The following is a 22559-nucleotide window of genomic DNA, read 5'->3' as shown; positions in this document are numbered from 1 at the left end:
CCACTTTTAATTTAAAATTATTTAGATGTTTCCACATACTAATTTTTCAGTACAAAACTAAAACTTATAGCCTAAGATTCATTTTAAAACCAGAAATGCGATAGCATCTTAACAGTGCTTTTTCAAAAAGTTATACTAAACAAAAAACTTTAATCAAAACAGAACTGGAAATTCAAAATATCATGCCTTTCACAAATGAAAATATTTAAGTGACTCAAGCAATTCAGTTACCCTTCTATCAAAGGTCTTTAGCCTGCCTTTCTCTCATTCTGCCTGTGTGCCCTGTGTGTCTGTGAACCACTGAGCAGTAGTGACAAGAAAATTATCACAGCCAAACTGTTTATACCTCAAATTTAGCAGACAAAAGATGTCAAAAGGAACCAGTATTAGGAGAAAGACACTGTAAAACCAATGACATGATGATACTGTTAGCATTATGGTAAAGTATATTTTAAAATACCACCATACTGTGTGTGATTTGACAACTAGAAAATTCAGCATATCTCTTCTTCAGGAACACTTGCTAGGACTTAGGAATTCTTTCTTTGTAACAGCATAAACTAGCCACTGGCCTATGCTTATTCATTATTGAAAACCAGAATAATCTGATGGGGACAACAGCAGCCTCAACTGCAAACAGCCCAGAATGAACACGATTACTCCTCCAGAGTCTGCGTGACAAAGCAGCAAGACAGTTACTGCTTCCTAGTTAGCACAACTGAATATGTCTACACTCCATCTGCAAGGCTCTTCTGAAAACAATTTCTTTTAAGAAGTGAATTATAAATCAAGACTTGTGTAGTGGATCACTGGACTAGCATTTACTCTATCAGAGAACAACTATTTTCTCTAAATGCAGTCATATAAAATGCAATACAGTAAAATGAACTAGTGCACAGCAGCTGATACAATTCTTAAATCTGTTATTGCAAAGGCAATTCTTAAGTGATGGAAATGTTCCTTAATAGTATTGTTTAACAATATCTTCATTGATCTACTTTATAAAAGTCTTGAGTGATATAATTTGTTTAAAGTATGACTATAAGCAAATCACTAGAATCCCATTATACTTAAAAGGAAAAAAAAAATTCAAATAGATGCCGAAGAGTGTGTTCCATAGCTCACTGCAGAACTATGAGCCCACTCTAGGTATAAATAAAACAGTGTTTATAATGAAGTCAGCTGGGATTAGGTATTTCAAAAGAAGTGAATAGATTACTTCAAATACTGTAAGTGCAAGGGTATTCTTGAGAAAAAGAAATCATTCTAAAGCAAGACGTTTCATTAAATATCACAACTATTCAAACCAACACACCCAAACAATGAAGTCTCATAAGACTTGTTTAGTAACAGCATGCAGAGTAGCATGGGCAAAACAGCTGTCATTTTCTTTTAGCCTAACAACCTACACATCAATTATTCAAACAATAAATGCCTGTGTCTTAATCAGAGACATAATCTGAATACCTGTAATAATTAATCCATAAAAATACAAATACTACGAGCGTACTATGTTAACACTGAAAGACAATACAGTGCGTACTAAATTCTGCAAATTATTATGTAAGCTAATCAAACTTTTCAATAAGATTTGAGTTAGAACAGATCACTTCTAATTCAAGAGGACTTGGAATTTTAAGCCTTAATTTGAAGATGATTTATTATTTGCATTTCAGTGGCACCCAGATGGCTCCAATAGTGATCTGGGTCCCATTGTCTAGTGTATTTCACAAAATGATGGTATGAAACAGTCCCTGCCTCAGGCAGCCTAATTATGCAAAACAAGGTTGAGAGAAGCATCAAAAGCAAACAGAAGGGATCTGCCTAGTTCATCCAAAAGGTCAGGCAGATCTGGGAACACAGCCATGTTCCTAGTAGCATTTCCCCTACTGGTCCTTACTGCCTGGTGAGGACAGAAAATTTCTTTTGAGCCAAATATCATCAGTGTGGAAAATGCTTTAGTTGGACCATGAATAGAAAGAGCAGTCTTACACTGTCCAATGAAGATTTTAAGACCAGCAAGGAACATTATGGCCTTTGTGAACTGCTTAATAAGAAATCCCAAGAACCACTAAATTCAGTGTGATTGGGCACTACCACAGGCAGCCCTTAGCATGCCAGGAAAAACATTATGCCAGAAGCTTTTTTTCAAAAAAAAATTTCAAAAGAACTATTATGCACAATTTCAAAGATGATGCAGGCTTCAGTGTCTCAGAATCCTTTCTACCTTAGAAAAACTGATGCTAGAAAGATACTTCAAGAACATTCACAGTTCAAATGGTGTCCATCACTTAGTAATGACATAGACTATGCAACTAAAAGGGTACAGCTGATATGCATGTCTTAGATGTCTGAAGCAGCCCTGTCAAGCGGAAATTATCTCTACCTTTCAGGTAAAATGACAGAACTTCGCAGAGGTTTATGTGAAATGTGACCTTGAAAAACTTATCTGCCGAGTTTTTGGTAATATGCTGGGTAATGCTGTAAAAGTGCTTCTGCACTGAGCATAACCAAACGGTGCAAGGCCATTTGGATACTGGCAGTGTGCTTCCAGAAAAGAGAACACCAGGCAGGGTACCCAGTAAGACTGAGGTCAGGTGGGCTGGAATAGGCTCTGAACAGTGCCTTGTACATTTTTGGGATGTGGAGCAGGGGCAGGGAGGAGATGAAAATCTCAAAAGTGGATAGAAGCTAATTTCTTGACTACACTCCTCCTGTGACCTCAGATCCAGAAAGACCCATTATCTCAGTAAGTAAGGCCTTCCTTGAGTATCACACACAGTGTAATGCAGAGGTACGCGAGTGACTGGCTAATTCCTGTATTTAACCCAAGCAGCTACAGAGTCAGGAAAGCAGTGCTGGCAACCCACTACTACCTAACACATACCATGCTAGGTAGTTTTCCAAGTCGTTCCTTACTTCCATGTGAAAGAACATACAGATCCTAGAGCAGTGTTGCAAGATGACATTTGGCAACTTAAAAGGCAACCTCCACATCAACAGTTGCTTTCCCTCAATGCCAGGTAAAACGCCGTGATGCTAGCTTATGACTAGGAGCTGCCATAACCTGTAATGTAGAGCAGTCTGAATACCATTTTTGAAGTGATTTCTGTACTACAGCATTGAAATACTTTTGCTCAGCAATATACAGTTGAAGAATAGGTAAAAACTTATTACTAATTTTGCCATTCTGCTTTCAAAGCAGCCAGGATCTTAGCCTGTCCTTGAAAGAAACCACAACTTAAAATCTCAATGAAAGATTCTACAAGTTTGTGTCTTTTCTTGGTTGTTGTTTAACAAACTATGGGGTCTTACTGGTTTTATTCAGTGAAAAATGCTTTCGTAACAGGTATCTTATTCCTCTGTAAGCTTTTACAGGCCCCAAATGCTTCCTATTCAGAAAGGAAGAGAATATTCTCTCTGCAGATTTGGCTTCTCGATTTTGCTGCACCCATTCCATCATAGTGGAAAGCAGCTATCACCTCCTTTCCTGCTTAGGAGTACTGAGTGACTGTGGGAAGTGCTGAGCACCTGAAACACTTGCACAAAACATCATGCTGGGGATGAGGATTAAGCGGCAGAGGGTGGGAGGAGAAATAGCTACAATATGTTAAAGAATTACAGAAGCACCTACACATAAATGTTCTAGAAATAAAAACAAGTCACAGTTATTTTGTTAAAACACAAACTTTCACATTGTACCAAATACTTTGTGTACCAGCTTGTCTATTTTATAAATGGCTAATCTCTATATCACATCCTGAAAGAAAAAAACCCCAACAACTAATTTTCAGCCTCAAAAAAACAATTTTACCAATTGTTTGACTACCTTGTAGTCAAATCTTGACTTCACAGAATGCTGCCGCTTTGCATCACAATAGATCAATTTATGTACCAAACAAATAAGCACAATGTATCTTCTTCTCAAGATTATTATATACACTTTTATACAGGCATTTAAAAGAAAGCGTGAAAACAGATTGCTCTCTTCATAACTAACTTGGATAAAGTCTCCCAATTTTATTTCTCTCTGTTTCCTTAAAAGTATTTTCTCTCAACAGCTCTTGATTGAGAATTACAAGGTTTTGCAAAAATACAATTTAAAAAAAAAAAAAAGAGAGCAAGCGAGAGAGATGGAAGTTATAAACCCAACAGAAAAGTTCACTTATTTCACATCCATAGCCATCTTGCAAAAGCTTCAAAAATCCAAAAAAGTATCAGTTTCATAACTTTTCATTTTCTTTCAGAGACAGGAGGTTTAAGGGGATATGGAATAACATGCAGTCGAACTTCAGACGTTTAACCTACAGAGATGTATTAGAAGTGTAAATTCCCTACAAAGTAAACGAGCATCCAAAAGTAATTCAAAGATCCCATTCACAATATATAAAGGGGACAGCCGAGGCCCTAAAATGCCTGAAGTCAAATATGAGAACTCTTCTTCCAATAAATATTGTAATAATGAACATTTACACATTTAGTTATAAAATAAACTCATACAAGTTTATTTTGACTCAAGAGCATCATCCTTGTTTGTGTCTCAATCAGCGACAGCTGAGCCTTAGCCTTGACTTCAGTCAGTAGCTACAAAAAGGAATTTGGAAATTGGAAAGAAATAAGGAGATGTGTGGCTCTACTGCTGCATTTTTTCCTATTACTTAAGAAACATGTTTTGAGAGGGCAAATTAAAGCCACACCACTACCACTTTTATTTACTATTTTAATTAGGTTCAGATGTCCTGGCCAATACAATGAGCTTTTCATATTTGAAAGGCTCCAGGTTACTCCTAGAATTCATTTACATGCCTAAACTGTCACTGGCACAATGATGTATGTAAAGCTACAGTTCAAACCTAGTATAGATTCACAGATTCTTAGAGTCTCTCTCATTACCTTAGTCTGCTTCCTGTTTAATGAAGGCCTAACAATCTCATTCAGCAACTTCTGTATTAAGCCCTCATCTTCTGAGTTGTAAAATTACTTAATGATTCGGAAGGAATGAATTAAAATTCGGAATATAAAACTTCCAGATTCAGAATGCCTCATATTCTTAACACTTATTACATGCAGTCCTTCTCTTACTTTTCTCCAGAGCCCTGAAGCACATTCTAGACACTATTCTACTTAGAAGGGATACTGAAAAAGAATTCAGGTTAAACATGTGTTTACAGTCCGCCCATGCCCTCCCCAAGAATAGAAGTGTGTCTAATAGCCAATCATTATGCAATTTAAAAGATGTATAGTATTCCTGTTAACTCGCATTTCACAACTTTACAACTAATAGATGTCATTGACGATTTCCGCACTTGCCGAGAATTTAATCAGCATCTGAATAGAGCCTCATGCATTATTTTTTTACTGTAACACAGATTTCCCAAATGGGATTAGAGCTCCATTATTCTAAGCATGGTGCAATCACAAATATCTTCTTGTTCAAAGAACCTTATGATTAAGATAAAATGACATGACTGAGTGAAAGATGTAACTGCAAAGAATCAAGAGAGAACAAAGGAAACAGGCTTAGGCAAAAACATACACTAATTGAAGGTGTATTATTAACTCAAGGATTAAAAAAAAAAAAAATACAAGGAGTTCATAATTATCCCAAAGTTATATATTTTAAAGTAAGAATTCAGAAGAAAGTTTATATTGAAATCTAAGAAAATACAGCCAAGTAAACCCAATACACTTAACATTTGCCTAGGGATATCATAAAGGAAAATACTTGACTAACTTTTAAAATCAATTTGTTTAAACTGGGACCAAACTGAAAGCTTCCACTAATGGTTATTTGGTGCCGTCTTCTACAGGCAGGAATAAACTGTATAAGCATTACAGAAGAAATGAATAAAAAAAGGAGTATCTGACAAGATAGACCTCGATCTGTGTATTGCTCCATCCCCTGGGCTGGAGCAATCTGAACTATACAAAATACATTCATTAACTGAAGAAAAAAAATGGTAATTTCATTTCCACAGAGACCAAAATGGCTCCATTTAAACGTAGGCTCTATCATTGACCTTCCTGTGTTTATAATCTACAAATCATATTAATGAAACGTAAGAATAATAAAAAAAATTAATTCAAGCCTCATTTCTTTAAACATACTTTATGCATGTGATTTCCATGAGATTAAGTATTTAAAAGTTAAAAATACCAAAAAGGTATTTCACTATCTGTAAAATGGGGATAACAACACATTAGAAGGAAACTGTGTAGAGAAATACATGTCCCAGGTACTCAGCTAATGAGCCAAGCACACTGAGAAAACACCACTAACATAATTAATTCAGAATGTCATGGAAGGGTTTGGATAGTATGCAATTAAAGCAGCAACCATACACTTGGTAACATAGGAAATGCAAAACAAAACCAAGTAGCTACCGCGGTCCCTTTCCATTTTTAGCACTAACAAAAAAATAGTATGATTACATAGACAGAGTTCACATCATATTATCTTACACAATGATACATTATATAATTGGGATTCAAATAAAATGCTGGTGTTTAATACGTATATACATACACCATCATAATTCATCAGTAATGTAGCACTGTCAAAGTCATGCCTAATACCTGATGAAACCTGATAGGGCTTTTTATTTATTTGGGGATTTTGTTTTGTTTTTAGCAGAATACAGAAAGAAAAAGAAACAGAGAAAAGCTCTACAAGTTACTCATGTGATCTAAGACACAAAACCATTTTTTCTGGCTTCTCTGTCATACCACCACTAGAGATTCTGAAAATTGTATTTATTTAGCAATTCTGCTGATGATGTGAGAGTAAAATGTACTCCCTCTGCCATTGCTGCACAGAGCCAACATTGCTAGTGGTTTAGTAAAAGTCTTATTTTGTCACAAAAATATGTGAGCATGACTTTTAATGTGACAAAAAGCAATCCTCCCCACCGACAGATTTGCCAGGTGGAAAAGTGACTGACTTACACAATCATTTTTCCCATTACCACTGCATTTTAACATACTAGCTGTAATTATAATCTCTCCTGAGGGTCAGTTTTCGAGAATGTTGCCAGTTGTTCAAATCTTCCTCTCCTATGCATATCTATAATTACGTGTAAACATTTTCTTATGTGAAATTCATAACAACTGACAGAGTGACCATACACGCCAAGGTTTGGGGATAGAAGGGAAGGTCAGAGAGGCAAGGGATTTATGTTTTTGCTTAGTATTGGAGCACAGTAGCTACAAACCCTAAAGAAACTGGCACAAAACGATGGTTAGCTGGAATTAAGGTCCTTCTGACTGATACTTCTTTACAGCACTGATATCAGAGGCCGTTCAGACAAAAGACCAGTTAAGCCACAAAACCTCACCAGCTGCACTTCAGCTGAATTTTTGAACATCCAAAGCTGACAAAACTACTGTATGCAATCCTGCCAAAACTCATTGGTTTGAGGTACCTAATCTGTTAACTGGCTTACACCTAGATCCCTATACTCAAAAAGTTGTTGCATTATCTACTTTTTTGTCCATACACCATCTATGGGGGGGTTGCCTTTTTCTTTTTTTTTTTTTTCTTTTTTCTTTTTCATTCAGTGTAGCTCTGTTTTTCCCTTCTGTGGTTCCCTGTGAAGTGAGACTTAGTTACAAGAAGATTAAATGAATCAGTATTAACATTGAGGGAGGAGAGATAAGTCCCTGGTCTGCTGCATTTGCTAAAACCAGTAAGGTACCATTGCCAAGGAAGACACAACATACTTTTCCAAGTGTACTGTTTCAAGGATTCCCAACTCTTTTGATAGCACGTGACTCGGCTGGTTTGCAGAGATCCTCCTTTTCCATTAGCATCCACATAAAATTCCTGAGGCAGTCACAATTACAGAGAAAGACATAGTGCTATTGAAGTATTTAACAGATACTACCTACTAGGACAATTTAGCTACAGGAAATGAAGAAGAATCCACACCACGTGAAAAACCAGCACATACTTCGGAGACAAACAGTGGCAAACAGACCATAGCTGGCAACTGCATGGAGTATTACTGACCTCAAAAATCCGTAGCTGTTTGTACTCAGAGACTTGACATTTGAGGTCACAAAATAAATCAGAAGATGAAACAAAAACAAACAAAAAAGAGACTTTCTAATCCATTTACAAAAGTTTCTACAGTCCTAACACCAAATAAAGGAACACCTGTCAAAAAACCCCCAAACAAACAAAAAAACCCCAAAAACCCACAAACCCAGAAAAACCTAGATTTTAGTTATTTTAAAAAATTTAATGTGACAAACTTATACCCACTGACTCTTGCCCTTGAACACATTTTTAGCTCCTTCAGTGGAGTCTTCTGAGGAGCCCTACAATGCAAGTTTGTTTGTCTTGAACAAGGAACTCTGATTTACAGCTTCTTATATTTCTCCTTGAAGATCTACTATCCACATCATAGGAACAAAATACAGTACACTTTCAGCTGATGACACTCCTTATCAGCTTTCCCACTTGCATACTTCCTTTAAACCTTCTCTTTCACTTCTTCATTTCTTTAATGACAAAGATGACCAAAGGGAATGATTCTGAGGACACCTCCACTTGCTATCACCAGACTTAATTTTGAAAGAATGAAATCTATTCCCTTTGCCTTTAAGTATGAAAATATACGTTGACTTGGAATATATAAGGACAAAAAAATACCTAAGTGTCTGCTAACCCCTAAAAGCTTAACTTTCATATGCATTAGATTTGTTGTTACATTTTCTATTAGGGATAGGTTGGTTGTTTTGTTTTGTTTTTCCCCACTCCCCAAACAAGTTTACCAGAGAACTCATTAAAAAAGGTACATAAAATTCAAGTAAACACATTTATGAAGAATCAATTTCATTTGTGAAGGACTTACTTTCTACTGAAATAAAAAAGCATCCTACTTAAACAAAATATAAATACATTTCTGAACAGCATATCTATAAAAGCAAATAAGACTACTATAAAGCTACTTTTTTCCCCCTCTTCATTTCAAAAAGGAATTAATCAAATGTCTTGACCAAAACTTAACCTTTTCCGCTTATTATTCCAGTCTGCCACATCTACAGGAAATAGATCACCAAAACAGATGGAGTGAATAGATTATTTTTACCTCCCAGTGGCTGAACACCAGCTGCGGACTGGCCAGGCCACTAGTTCTCTTCCTGATTTCATCAGCAAAACCAAAGCTTTCTGCTACTGGCAAGACTGCCTTAATAATAAACACATCCGTCCCCTCTTTCATCTCCTCTTGTAACACTCTGCCTTCCCTTTTGGACAAGACAGCATACACACGACCTGCAAAGACATAATTTGATGAGCTTACCAATATATTTATACTCCGTGTCTTGAAGAGAAATACATAAATATTTATTTAGGAAACTTCAGCATTAAGTAAAATACATAATTTCCTCGGCTAAAATTCTTCCCTGTAAGTGTGTCAATTAAGTGGACCCATTAAATTCAAACAAACAACGTACTCTGCCAGTACAATGTGCAGAACCATGTGAGTAACATTTAATAAATTATTACTACTGTATGGATCTAGAAAATGCTTGCACTAGGTGCATTTTATACAATAATTTGGCTATTTTTGTAAAAGGCAGTTTGACAGATTATGTGCCTAACTTGCTTTATTTCTTACAACCAAATATTTGAGCAACATTACTAAGAAATATTACCATGTTTGAGGAATCATATCTTAGCTACCTTTAGAAGTTTGTTTGGATCACCATGTCCCCATATGGTACTTGTCCCAGATACTGCAGGGCTATTCTAATCACAGAAAGCTTGTTTATCTGAAATACTGCATATTTATTATGTTTATTGTGTTCAATTAGTCTTTTAATTAATTCAGGCTTAAGTTAGTCATGGATAATTTTTATTTTTCTTTCCCAAATTAATACTCAATCCATTGAAATACAGTGTATATATCATGAAAGTAGCTCTGAAAACACCCATGTTCGACTTTACAGTAGGCATTAAGTTAATTTTTTAAAATGTTTTTGCAAACTTATGGGCTAAGTATTCTACAGAAAAAAACTAGCAAATACATTTGTGTTGATCAAGATAATAAAAATATAAGAAAACCTATGCACTGACAAAATATTTTAGGAATGCCTTCATTTACAAATGTGAATAGTTAGTAAGTATTAGCTGTGCAAATTAACTTCAAAAGTACCTTGTAGTGAAGAACAAGTTTATATCAATTTCTAAGAGGTTCAAATATTTATATTGCACTGAAAAAACATGAATGCATACCACTACCTTTTAAACATCTGGGCAAAACTGACTCTTACTAGAAATAATTAGAAATATACATTACTTCATAATACATGCCACCTATTCTAACTTGACAGAAAGATAACATTAAATACTATAGCCACATACATTGATTTGCATATATACTGTAAGCCTTTTGTGGGACACCAGAGGAAATGTTGGTGTGGGTTTATCTGCCTTTATCTTTTAAATACAGCATCTGGTCCTTATTCAGGAAATTCAGCACAAGCACACAGCTAGTATAGTTAAATCTTCCTGCCAGATGCAGGTAATGAAGCATCAGTTCAGCACCAATCATTTCAGAGTTTATAGTTCTCTAAAATCTGGGTTGAAGTGTTCTTTCTGCCATCACTGATAATTTTATCTGCTCGTGCCCTTACCAGGACCTCCTCACTGTTCCTCTGACTGAACTTCACCTTTACTATGCACAATAGTCTTCTTATTGCTCATGAGGAAATTGAGGAAATTCTTAAGATTCTATATTTAAAATCACAAAAAGATTAAGGCATTCTGAAGATAAGTCACTGAGTTTGCCATGCATGTATAGCCTTTGTTAAGATAACTAAGCAATTTCAAGTCTATGGAAATTTCAGTGAGTCTAGAAAATTCTCAGATATCAAAGGGTCATATCTCAGCACAGCTCACAATTCAGGAACTGCTTTAAATGCAAGCTTAAGCATACATATTGCAAGAGAGCATCACATCATGGTCACTGTACATATACTGTGTATATACCACACAGTATATATTAAAGCCATTTGTTAAAGCAAGTAAGTTCAAAACCACTTTATAGGTTATTAATGTTCTAATTAAAAATACTTATTTTACTAATTGCTTTAAGTAGGACTTAGAAAACTTTGCACACATATTAATAAGTAAGGTAACATTTAACACAAAGCACTTTAGATGCACATATTTTATGGCCATAATTCACTGAAGATTATTCTTTGAAACATAAAAGCCAGAAGACAATTTATAGCTTACTAAATGGTTTCTAGCTACGTGTATCTCATCCAAGCAGTCTAGAGTATTGTCTCAGTTAATGCTGTCACAAAGAAGTTATATAAGGTCTTCAGTTTTACCACTATGGGCAGACTGCAGTATACTGAAGAAATAGTGGTTCTGCCTCTACATGAATTAGGTGAATGGATTTAGCAGCATCCATCACCAAGAAATACCATGAGATCTTCATATTCAAAATAGTTAAAACAGTTATTTTGAAAATATGATACTACTTCAAAAACAGCTTCAAGGTGCTGCAACATACAGAATAAGCCTGTGAGTAATAGGCTCACTTTAAAGATGTATTAAGTCGAGCTCCTTAAAATATTTAAGTCCTGTTCGCCACTTTACTGAAGGATATTTCAGTACGTCAAGTGTAAATGCTAAACAATTTTGGTATTCCCTGCACGCTAAAAAAGATGAAGCTTCATACTGGAAAGAAATACTGTGGAAGGACAACAAGATCACCATTTGCAAGAGCCTAGGGGTCACGATAAACTTGGCAAACAGGGAAGGAGGAGCTGCTTTTCTGTTTTGGATTCTGCATGTTTTCACTTACACAACTGAGACAGAGACAATACTATGAATTGATGTGAATTGGCCCCTAAAATGCTGTAATCTGACATTTTAATAACTTTATTTTTTAAAAATGAAAACATAAGAATTGTCAAAATCCAAAAACAAAAGGTAAAACAGAGTGTGGTAAAGTCCTTTCCCAACTAAGTTTCACTGACATCAGCAAAATGAAAAGACAGTCTAGCTTTCAGTCTCCAGAATACAAAAGAGAGAAGGGAAGAAGAGCTCAAAATGTAGGAATATCAACAGGCAAAAGCCAGTAATAATTAAACACGTGATACTAGTTCAGAACATTCTTCAGCTTTCTGGAGTTTACATAGAACTTCCATAAGGCAGGAGTGTGTACAAATGGATTTTTCTAGTGAACTAACTGTAGGAATGAGATGCTCAAAGTATAACCTACCGGGAAACAACGGATGTATGTGGGACCCAAGTCTAAACCCAAGGCTCGTTACACCAGACATGTATAAGCTTGCAACACATTTCTGTGTTCCTCCCTCCTTGCTTCTCAGCTCCAGCTCAGTTTATTTTCATTGTCAGAGAAGTCTGATGGAAAAAGCTTTATATACTGAGGCAACTAACAGAAAAGACCTAGCTTCCTCAGAAACTAACATCTTAGAAACAATCAGATAATATGAAGATATATTGAAGTCAACTGGGTATCAGTATATGGAAGACCAACTGGAAGAGTTACAGAAGCCAGTTGTTTATCACATGTCAACTTCCAAGTCTTACTGGATAGCATACATACTCTTCACTTCCCATAATGAGGATAAATTTTATAAGCTTAAACTTCCATAATAAAAATTAAACCCATGAATTTGTAATTAACTAAGTGCATGTCCATGGCTGTCCACCACACAACTCACATTCATTAGACTGGACTAATTTGCTTCCATGTCTTGAGTCCTAAATTACACTCATTAAATATATATATATATATATATACACACGCATTAGAAAGCCATGTTTCCATTTGGTTTTACGGCACAACTGATGAGCCGATGCATGTCAATTACATCACTATAAACAATCATGCGTTTTTGGTAGTGGGCATTTTCAAAAACAGCAATTTATAGAGTATTTTTGTGGTTTGAAAATTGGTATCTTGCTTATGGTTTGATGTAGAGATTCAGAAGTATTGTGCTAATGTGCTTCTGGAACAGTAATGTGTAACACTACAAAGTCTAATTTTGATAGGCATTATTACATGTTAAAAAATAATTAAAGATAGTTTAAAAATGCAGAAGTTCTATGTCATAGTAACTTGTCGTTTAAGTTAATGTGCTAATAAGCTTACTGCAGGACACCTTTTAGCAGGCCTACTAAAGAGTACCTCCAGAAAAGAACAGGATCATGCATCTGTACAAAACAATTGCTCATCCAAAGGCACTTCTTTTCACTGCATACAATTGTAAATTTTGCTCTTCAGACCAATTTGTTTTGTCTAACTGCTATCATTATGCTTGTGTGCACAACAGCTGAGATTTTTACAACAAATAACCAAATCTTTAATTATTGTATGTGGGATATACTATAATTTCTGTCACGAGTAGTATAGTCAAAGTAAATTTGCTGATAGCTCAAATGCAATGGAAGTTAGGTTTAAAGGAAATCTTGGTGCATTGGATCAGATTCAGCGTGTGAGCCGCTCCTATGGAAAACTCCAAGAACAAATGTTAGAGTAAGTTAAGAGGTGTTGTAAGTAGGTTATAAAAACAAGTTTAAGTAGGTGTAAGTGGTAAGGTAATATAAGTGACACAAATTTGGTATGCACTGGGTTTGCAAAGTGAGCAACTTGCATACCAGAAGGATACAGATGCTACTAAAAAAAAAAAAAAAATCTACCAACTGGACTGTAACAATAATTTAAGATTCTCTCTTTTTCCTGATTTTACTTCTATATTGATTATTATATTAACTTAAAACATCTTGAAATGGCATTAACCAAGATTCTGCACTCATTTTACAAACAGGATAGGTTTCCTCATCTCTTCATGGAACTAATGCTTAATTATAAGGCACAATATTGGTATTCATGGTTACTGAAGTTGATCTTACAAAAATGTCATAAAAAGGCAACAATTTGTATCTTGCACTTCCAAAAAAGTGTAGCATTGCTATTTATGCATATGTTTCAAATAAGCAAGAGGAATAAGCTAAATTTTCATTCAGAACAGTTTAAATACTACAGGCATCAGAGAGTCATTGTACAAATCTGGTGGAGAACTATAAAAAACTTCTGACAAAACTTTTAATCGTTATACTTTTTGATTCAGTCTAATTTATAAAACCTCACCTTGGAACTCAGAAAGCAAATTCTTGACAAAGGTTTATTTTGTCTGTCTTACCTAAAACTTCTGCAGTAGCCATAATTTCACATGTGTACATTGCTGCCATAAGCCTCTGTGGTTTTGCTTGCAAAGCATAACGGCAAGCTTCCTTCATGGTGGCAATCAGTTGTCCAGAGAAGGGACCATAACAATCTGCAAGTAAAACTTCTCCTTTGTGTTTACTAATTTTCTCAGGTGATTTTGGAACACTTTGACTGCTGTCCTGGTATTCATTCACGCTGCAAACTTCATCAGTGCAACCGCTCGTGAGAGTAGTATCTTCATTTTGTTTGTGTTCTATGGCATCACATTCCCCTGAATCCTGACTACTAGTTGACAGCATCTCTCCAACTTTATTCATTTCCCATTTTTCCACCGTAAAACAAACACCCATGAGGGGTTCTTCACACATGGGACCTGAAAGTGTAGCCAGCTGAAATCCACTTACTATGCTGTTGTCAAAGTCTCTGTATTTATTTACTTCTTTCACAGCATTCCCAAGGCACTGCCACACAGACCTTTTATAGCCTTCAAAATTATATAACAAAATATTAGGCCCACACTTCCGTGGTCCAAATGACCAGATCTGATCAACAGCATTTCTCCACTTTCTTCCCTGCAGATTTTGCTCCAACTTTTGTTTGAATTCCTTGATCCTATCAAGAGTCTTCTGATTTATCTCATGGGTTTTTTTATCTTCATTCAGACATGTGTTGAGTTGCTCCATAGTTCTAATTAAGTCACTGTTTTCTTCAAGAAGTCGAGTTACCTCCTCAGGAAGTGGCATTGCTCTTACACTGAGAGTAGCTTGTTTATTTGGAGTAGATATCGTAACAAGTCCATCTGAATCAACCTGAATTCCTTCAGGAATTTTATTTTGGTCCTCTTTTGTTTGGTGTATGACAGCAACTTTCTGCTGTTTTCCTATTTCTTCATTCACCATATCAACTTTTGGAGGTCTTGTTATTGTCTCTCGGAATGGTATAATAGGTGCTGATACACTAATCTGTACCTTTGCAAACCTGTAAAAGAAAGTTTAAGAATTAGTTTAAAATTAAAAAAATACTTTTAAACTTGGGGGGGGAGGGGAAAGGTAAGGCAATAGCCTTAACATGGAACAGATGTTCATGAATAAATCTGATTGCAACACAGATGACTAGATAATGCACTTCAAACTCAAACTCTTAAAAGCGTTATGTACTTCAAAAAAGAAGCATTGCCTCTTATGTCTTCAGAAATATTTGGAAAGGAACTGAAGAAAATAAAAGAAAAAGCATTGCTGTGCCTCTGCGTAAATCACCGGTTCACCTACATCTTGAAAACTACGTGCTGTTGTTCTCTCCCCTCAAACAAGATACAATAGAACTAGAAGAAAATGAGAATAAGGATGATCAAAGGTATGAAAGTACAAGTAGGCTTCAGATGTTTCAAGCATATAACAGAAGTCTACAAAATCATGAAGGGCGTGGGGAAGGTTGATCAGTATTAACTGACAACCAAACCACAACAGGCCCTGAACTGTCCCTGAACTGAAAACAATTAAGGCCCAGGAAAGCATTACGGTTACTCTGTTTTCACTCTTCCTCAGACATCTGCTCTAGGCCACACTGCTGGAGATACGATACTGAGCAAGACGGACACCCTGTTTGAACCAGTACAGCTGTTCTTACAGTGAGATGCTCTGAAAAGATGAAGCACTGGGTAAGCTGAACAGGCTTTTATAAAGAAGTGTGGAGCCATGGTTCTATAACCTTGTGGGTTCAGATCAAGTACTCTGCAGCTAGGAGCGCTTGGGGAGCTGATACTCCCGTTTTCTCCATACTCCTGGCACAGCAGATTCAAATCTGTGCACAATACTGTGCTGCCCATGTGCATGAAACTAGCACTGCAGCACAGAAGCAGAAGGAGGATTAATGTAGGGAAAAAAAGCCCCTGGTGACTTCATATTGTGATTAGCTACTGGAAGCCTTAACCACTATTCTCCTTGCAAACCTAAAGGATCATTCACAATTGTGATCTTGTAACAAATGTAAATACACAAGGCACTATTCTGAAGGTAGAAGTCAATGACTGCCTACATTGGAATGCCTTTAAGTTGGCTTGAGGAAGAGAACAAATTTCAAGTGAAATAGCTACTCTTGAGTATCACCAGAAAGGCACACATTCGTTATAGAATTATGCCAGATAATTATTTCATGTATAGACCCGTCATTAGTAGCAGTCTTTTCTCTGCTATAAAGCAAAACGCAATCCCTCTCTCTCCATACATCCAAGTAGCTTTATAGTCTACAGTCACGTCAATGAAAATCAAGTGGTAATTTTTTTTTTAATAAAGTTACTTTTGTGAGTACAGCTTTATACAAAACTGAAACATAAAAGAAACTATGGGAGATAATTAAAATAAATTGACCATTAACTACAGACAAAAATTAAACCATCAATTCTATACCAGAAAACCCTATTACTTCAGGTCATTAAACACTTCTCAGTTTGTTAGGAGAGTTCACATTGGAAGATTCTCAAAGATAATAAAATTTCCTAATGGAAGAAAACAAACAAATTTTTAATGCTGTGGATGAATCTTATTTTTGGACTAATTAAGAAAAGGTAAATTCAATCTTTGCCTTTAAAGGACCACAGAAAGCATAAAGTAAAATGGGGTGTAAGACAGTAGGTGAAGATTTTGGTCTTTTTCCACGCTAAAAGAAAGGAAAAAATCCTACCAATGCAGTTCAGCCTGTTTAACTATAACTAATTTATAGTCTGCTTTGCAAGAGTACTAGCAATTTTTAAAGGAATTATTTTGGGTCAAGAGTTGAAAAATACAGCCTAAAAAGCTTTCTTCTTTCTTTTAAACTAAGTTGGGAAATACACTACACAGTGAAGAAAACCTGTGTTGGAAATAAAAATATTTAGAAAAAAAACAAGTACAGCAGACCACAATAAGACAGAATGACAGAAGTTTCAACAATATTGTAATATTGGCATTCATAATAGCAATAAAATGTGATTATTAAGGAACTGATATATTGTTTGCAGCAATGCTGTTAACCAACAGCAATTTTTTTCAGATTAGTTCGTATTTATTATTTGTCTTGAAGTGAGTACTCTGCAAGAAAACTTTCACTACACTTTAAACGGTATTTCACAAGATGAGAAAAATTAATTACTAGTGATTAAAATGCTCTAAAAGCAAAAGCTTCACATCTTTGAGTATGTCAATGTGTTATTTTACCACCCAGCTATGAAGTGCCAGATTTGTTAGCTCTTTCATATATTTAATAAACATCTCTATTCATAAAGGATCACCTGTTTTATCTTCAAGTACAACTTCAGGACTTCAAAATATCCTGTATGGTATTTTATCTGTTTACTGTAATCACAGGAGCTGAAAATTGCCAATGGCACCCGTGGCAAAACCCTGGTTTTTTTAGAACTGTGAAATGGATGTTTATTAAGTGCACATAATCAGCATCTGGTTCAAATACATTCAGGATTTAACTCAGCTGAAGATACTGGAACGCTGAAAGCTTCCCATCAGATCTGGAAAATAGCCTGTATTTTTCACCTCATCTGAAGGGGAAAAACAATAGTCTCATAGCAAAATCTCCCAGGAAACACCTTGTTTGGAAATGAAAGGTTCCTACCACTGGTAAAATGGTAATCTTGTGTCTTCAAAAGATTTGTAACAGCTTTTTCTAACTATATAATCTATAAAAATTATACTCTACTGATTACTATCTCATTGCTACAGTTACAACCTGTGGTATAGCAAGCTAGCACCAGATCAATGGAGAATGGGTTTTAGTTTATCGTTTGGGTATGAAGGCATAAAAATAACGTTTGATACTGCCAGCTGAATTAGGCTCAGTTTTTAAAACACGTGGAGAAAACAAGACCAATTGGAATAACCTGTTTCTAAGGCCCAGATGTTATTTACCTTTATTTATACAACATTCCTGCTAATTAATGTTTATATAGAACTATTTTACTATACAAATAGAAAGTTAGTTTTTGGATAAGGGGAAGTCACTGATCGCTGTAAAGGAGGTACAGTTAGATTTTCATGCTGCTATAGTTTACATACAAAACCAAAATTAATGAAAATCATGTTCCAGTATGCATGACTTAGAGGATGAATTACTTACATGACTGCATGGACATCTGTGAGACTAATACAGTGCATTCAGGAACACTCATACTTCAGCTCTATCTCATTCTAAAGGTGAAATATTTTGCTGTAATCAGTTTTAGAACAGGCACTATTCTGCATCAAGCCTCAGTTCTAATTAGTAGTAGCTACAGCTGAAAGCTAGTAGCTGAATAGCTGCCTGCAATAAAACAACTGCCACCACTGGAAATCATAGGCACTTATATCCAAGCAAACACAGCTTTAAGTAACTCATCAGTTTTAATCTATATAATTTGAGCCTTGAGAAACAACCAAAGGGTCTGTCTTTTGCACTGTGGACTACATGGACCTAGGAGCTCTAAAGCAACTTATTCGAAATACTTCACAAGCCTAGGAACATTGATGAACATTATCTCTGTTTCTCTGTGATTGGTAATCTTGGTATTGAAAACCCCCTTTTATTAAACTTTGCACTAAGCCTTCATATGAGGTGCAATTCATTGCATCAAAAATTGCTCTAAGCTAGATTACTTTAGAAGCTATTAGTCTAAACTCCAAGAAAAGTGCAACTCGAAGGAAAAAAAAAAAAAACAAGCTAGGATTGTGTCTGGATTTTTCTTGTAACTAAGCATGAATAAAAACTGCCAAGAGTTATGACACAGGAAATGGAAGCGAAGCACCGCTTTACTCGAGCAACCAGCTTTAAGTTAACAGAAATAATTTTGTCCTTTGGTCTGACAACCACTATTATAACAGTTTCATGATATGAAGCGATGTTTTAAAGTCAGCTGAAACATTTTAGGCATATCAAATGATGTAAATGACGGCAAGAAAAAAGGAAGAATGATTTATTACATTTATCTGACAGACTCAAAGTTCAGAGTTGTGTATCCTTCTTAACCACCCATGAGGTCTAAGCAGGTTCATTAAATGACAACAAAAGGACTAACCAAAATTTCCTAAGTTGTGGTAAATTTTGGCAGAGTGATAAAGTTGCAGAGGAATAGCAAATGTAATTGTCAACTTTATTTCCATGGGACTCAAAACCAGGAGATCTACCCTTTTGCAGTTTTTCCATGCACTTGTATTATACAAAAAAACCCCAAAACCCAAACAAACAAAAAAACCCAACACAAAACCAAACAAAAAACCCCACACTGCTACCACCATCCTCATTCTCTTTGTTTCTCATTCTGAACAGGGTAATTTAATCCCCTCATGCTTAGTATTTGCAATGCTCTTTCAACAGAAAGTTCTAAAAATTTTTATTGTAAAATGCAGAAAATAAAATGTTCAAAGTTAAAAGGTCCTATTTATTACTCTATTAAAAAAGAGCTAATTAGGAAGAAAAAAAAATTTAGGGAAATTAAGCAGAACATCCATATTTAATCATTTAGATAAACATGGATGACTGATCTTTTATTTGTTTCCATGTTTCTCCACATCTTTGACAATAAGTATCACTTGAGCATAATTTTCTAAATACACACAGGGAAAGATAAAATTAAATATGTGCCATTGGAAAAGTTTGATTAAAATCTTGACAAAGACAATTCAGTGTAGTTTCAACTCAGCAGAACCTCCTCAGTTTCTGTAATTATTCCAAAAATATCAACTCTTCAAAACCCAGTTGATACAATTATGATAGATGCTAAGATCAGAATCCTGCCCTACTACTTCAATTGTGACTTAAGTATTTTGAATAAACTTTCCCTATATTTTTGGGGAAAAACTTGTGGGTCACATTTTAGTAAATGAAGTTATAGGAAAGGACTGTTACAGACAACTGTTCTTCTACCATTTGAAGAAACATTAGAAGATACTAAATGTATGATTTATGCTTGCAGAAAATACTGCTCATGAGTAAGAGAACAGATTAACATTTGGAAAAAAAAAAAATCAAGGTGAAGAGCAAAGGAACAGGATAAAGTGTGCACATACAACTTCGGTCTTGTTGCTTTCTAATTTTTGAGAGTTCATTTATCTGAAATTATTCCCCTTCACAGTTTTTATTTTGTGCAAATGGTACATTACATTCTTAATTGGACTCCTGAACCTATTGCAATTTATCATTTCTAGAAAGTGCCTGAAAGGTGTATAAGATGTATAGAAGTGATGAGCTAGTGGCTTCTGCCCAACTGCAGGTAATTTTATAGCTACCAAAAGATACAATTATGATCCAATGGTAAAAACTGGTGGTGGATGAAGCTTCTATTTTACCAGAATATAAATCAAAGATACGCATCTGACAAAGAAATACAACAGACACCTACTGAACTAAAAATATTTCTTCCTCCTTGCCCCTCTAACCTTTCTTTCAGGTCATCCAAGCAACGCTGAAGATGAACTTCTCCTGCTGTCACTAGCACATGCTCTCCTGTCTCCTGGATTAAAACTTGGACACATGGATCAGCTTGGTTTAAAAGCTTCATTCCTCTGACCAGCTGAGGCATATCACCTGGCAAAATAAGGTTTTATTAACAAAGTAGTACTGAAGAAGGAATACTTGAAGTAGAAATTAAAAGTGAGAAATACTAACACTCATTTTTATGGAAGTCTAAACAAAAATACATATTTCAGGAATACTCAAAAACTTTCAGCTAAGTTCTGAAGTCTTTCTGTGGGCAAATTTCTGCTTATGAGTCACAAAGAGTGGTATGTTTTAAGAGCAGCAACTGAAGCCATAAGCTATACTCACAATTGGTCACCAAGAATTTACGTACTGATGATAAAATTCACATGATTATACAATCATAATCATAGTACCTATTTGAATGGAATACATTGAATGGATTTTTGTTTAACAATAGGTTTAGTATACCAAGCTAGCTATTGACTATGACTATGTTATCTTGCTTCCTATATACAATTAACTACAGATACAGCTCATAAACAGCTCACAACTAATAAAAAATTTGAATGTTATCAATATTAAGTGATTAAAAATTTCAGGATTTCACTCCTCGTTTTCACAAATTATCAAGAGATATAACCTCTCATTTATTAAAAACTTTTAAAGTCATCTTTCAGTAAATAATTGTATTTCTTTGAAATCTTTCATGGCTAAGTGTAGCAAACTGTAACTTTCTAATGCTTAAAATGCTCCAAAGACATAAATAATAACATGTTAACTTTACTAAAATAAAAGCAAAAATTATTCCACATGGATTACTTAGAAGGCATAAGAGCCAGTGAAGCACAGGAAGGATTTAAACTAGCTGGAAGCCACTGAAAAGCTTTAATGATATTACAACCTGAAAAGGGGAAAAATCAGGAATGTGAGAGCTTTTCAGTGAAACAAAACACAGCTGTCCCTAAAATGTAGGTGTTTAAAAAGAGTTGCCTTAAAGTCAATGCAGAAAGAACAACCACAGCTGAGTCAAATTTGGCTAGATTACATCAAAGCTATGCATAAACACCTCATGTCAGCAGCCTTTCATAATTGATACAATTAAAAAAAATTAATTATGATTCCTTTTTCTTATTTTACATATGGGGTAAAGAATACCCACAGGCTCTCTAGGAATGCATATTCATATTCAGAAGGAAGAGTGACATTAAGCTTGTCATTCACTTGGAGTCTATTAAAAGAAGTATGATATTGTACATTTAATGCTAAGCTTGTAAGGGTATAATAGAAAAGTATCCTTGAAAACCAGACATAAAAATAAACAAAAAGTGGAAAACACACAGTGTTAGCTCACATGGCCAACACAGCTGAACAAAGACTTTCAACCTTGTCTTCTGCATTTAAGCCCACTGAGAGGGATGAATAGTTTTGGTTGTTTTTTTTTTTTTTTTCTCTTTTAGAGCTTAAGGTAACCGAACAAGAAGATTTTGACATGAATGTGAAGACATGAAGTTATTTTGTAAAATATACATAGGGAAATAATTTGTATTTGAGTCATTTTTCCAAATAAGCAAATGAAGTTTTGAGGTAGGTTTGCTGTGGAAATCCAGGGCACTCACACGAGACAGTGTGCTAGGGCCATCTCAAGACTATATGCAGCTCACTGGACAATTGATTGCTTTCAAGCTGAGCCTGCAATGGCCAAATTTTGCTTGTCTTCCTGTTATGCAAGCAGCAGCTGATTTTCAGGAAACTTTTGCAAGTGTAGCTACCTTTAAGGCTTCTGTCCCTCTAACAGATTTAGTTCAAACCATAGATTCAGAAGTTGCCAGAGAGGAGAAATTAAACAATGGTGTAAGAACGATACAGCTTCATTACCTTAAGGAAAAAAAACTCCCCCAAAAT

At 35.3% G+C, this 22559-nt stretch overlaps 1 protein-coding gene across 1 annotated transcript in view; it reads right to left on the bottom strand.

Moving 5' to 3' along the window:
* The window catches only part of EFL1 (elongation factor like GTPase 1), an 82141-nt gene that overhangs the window by 4871 nt on the left and 54711 nt on the right, over positions 1-22559 (bottom strand). Inside the window, exons 17-19 of the mRNA XM_075506163.1 lie at positions 20615-20762; positions 14191-15194; positions 9093-9277 (exon numbers count right to left, since the gene is read on the bottom strand). Coding sequence (XP_075362278.1) covers positions 9093-9277; positions 14191-15194; positions 20615-20762 — 1337 coding nt within the window. The remainder of the gene's footprint in view (positions 1-9092; positions 9278-14190; positions 15195-20614; positions 20763-22559) is intronic.

Source organism: Mycteria americana, chromosome 6 (genome assembly GCF_035582795.1).
Source record: "Mycteria americana isolate JAX WOST 10 ecotype Jacksonville Zoo and Gardens chromosome 6, USCA_MyAme_1.0, whole genome shotgun sequence".
NCBI classification, from domain to species: domain Eukaryota; kingdom Metazoa; phylum Chordata; class Aves; order Ciconiiformes; family Ciconiidae; genus Mycteria; species Mycteria americana.
The sequence above is the reverse complement of the archived record's forward strand: the minus strand, read 5'-3'. Positions and strand labels throughout refer to the sequence as shown.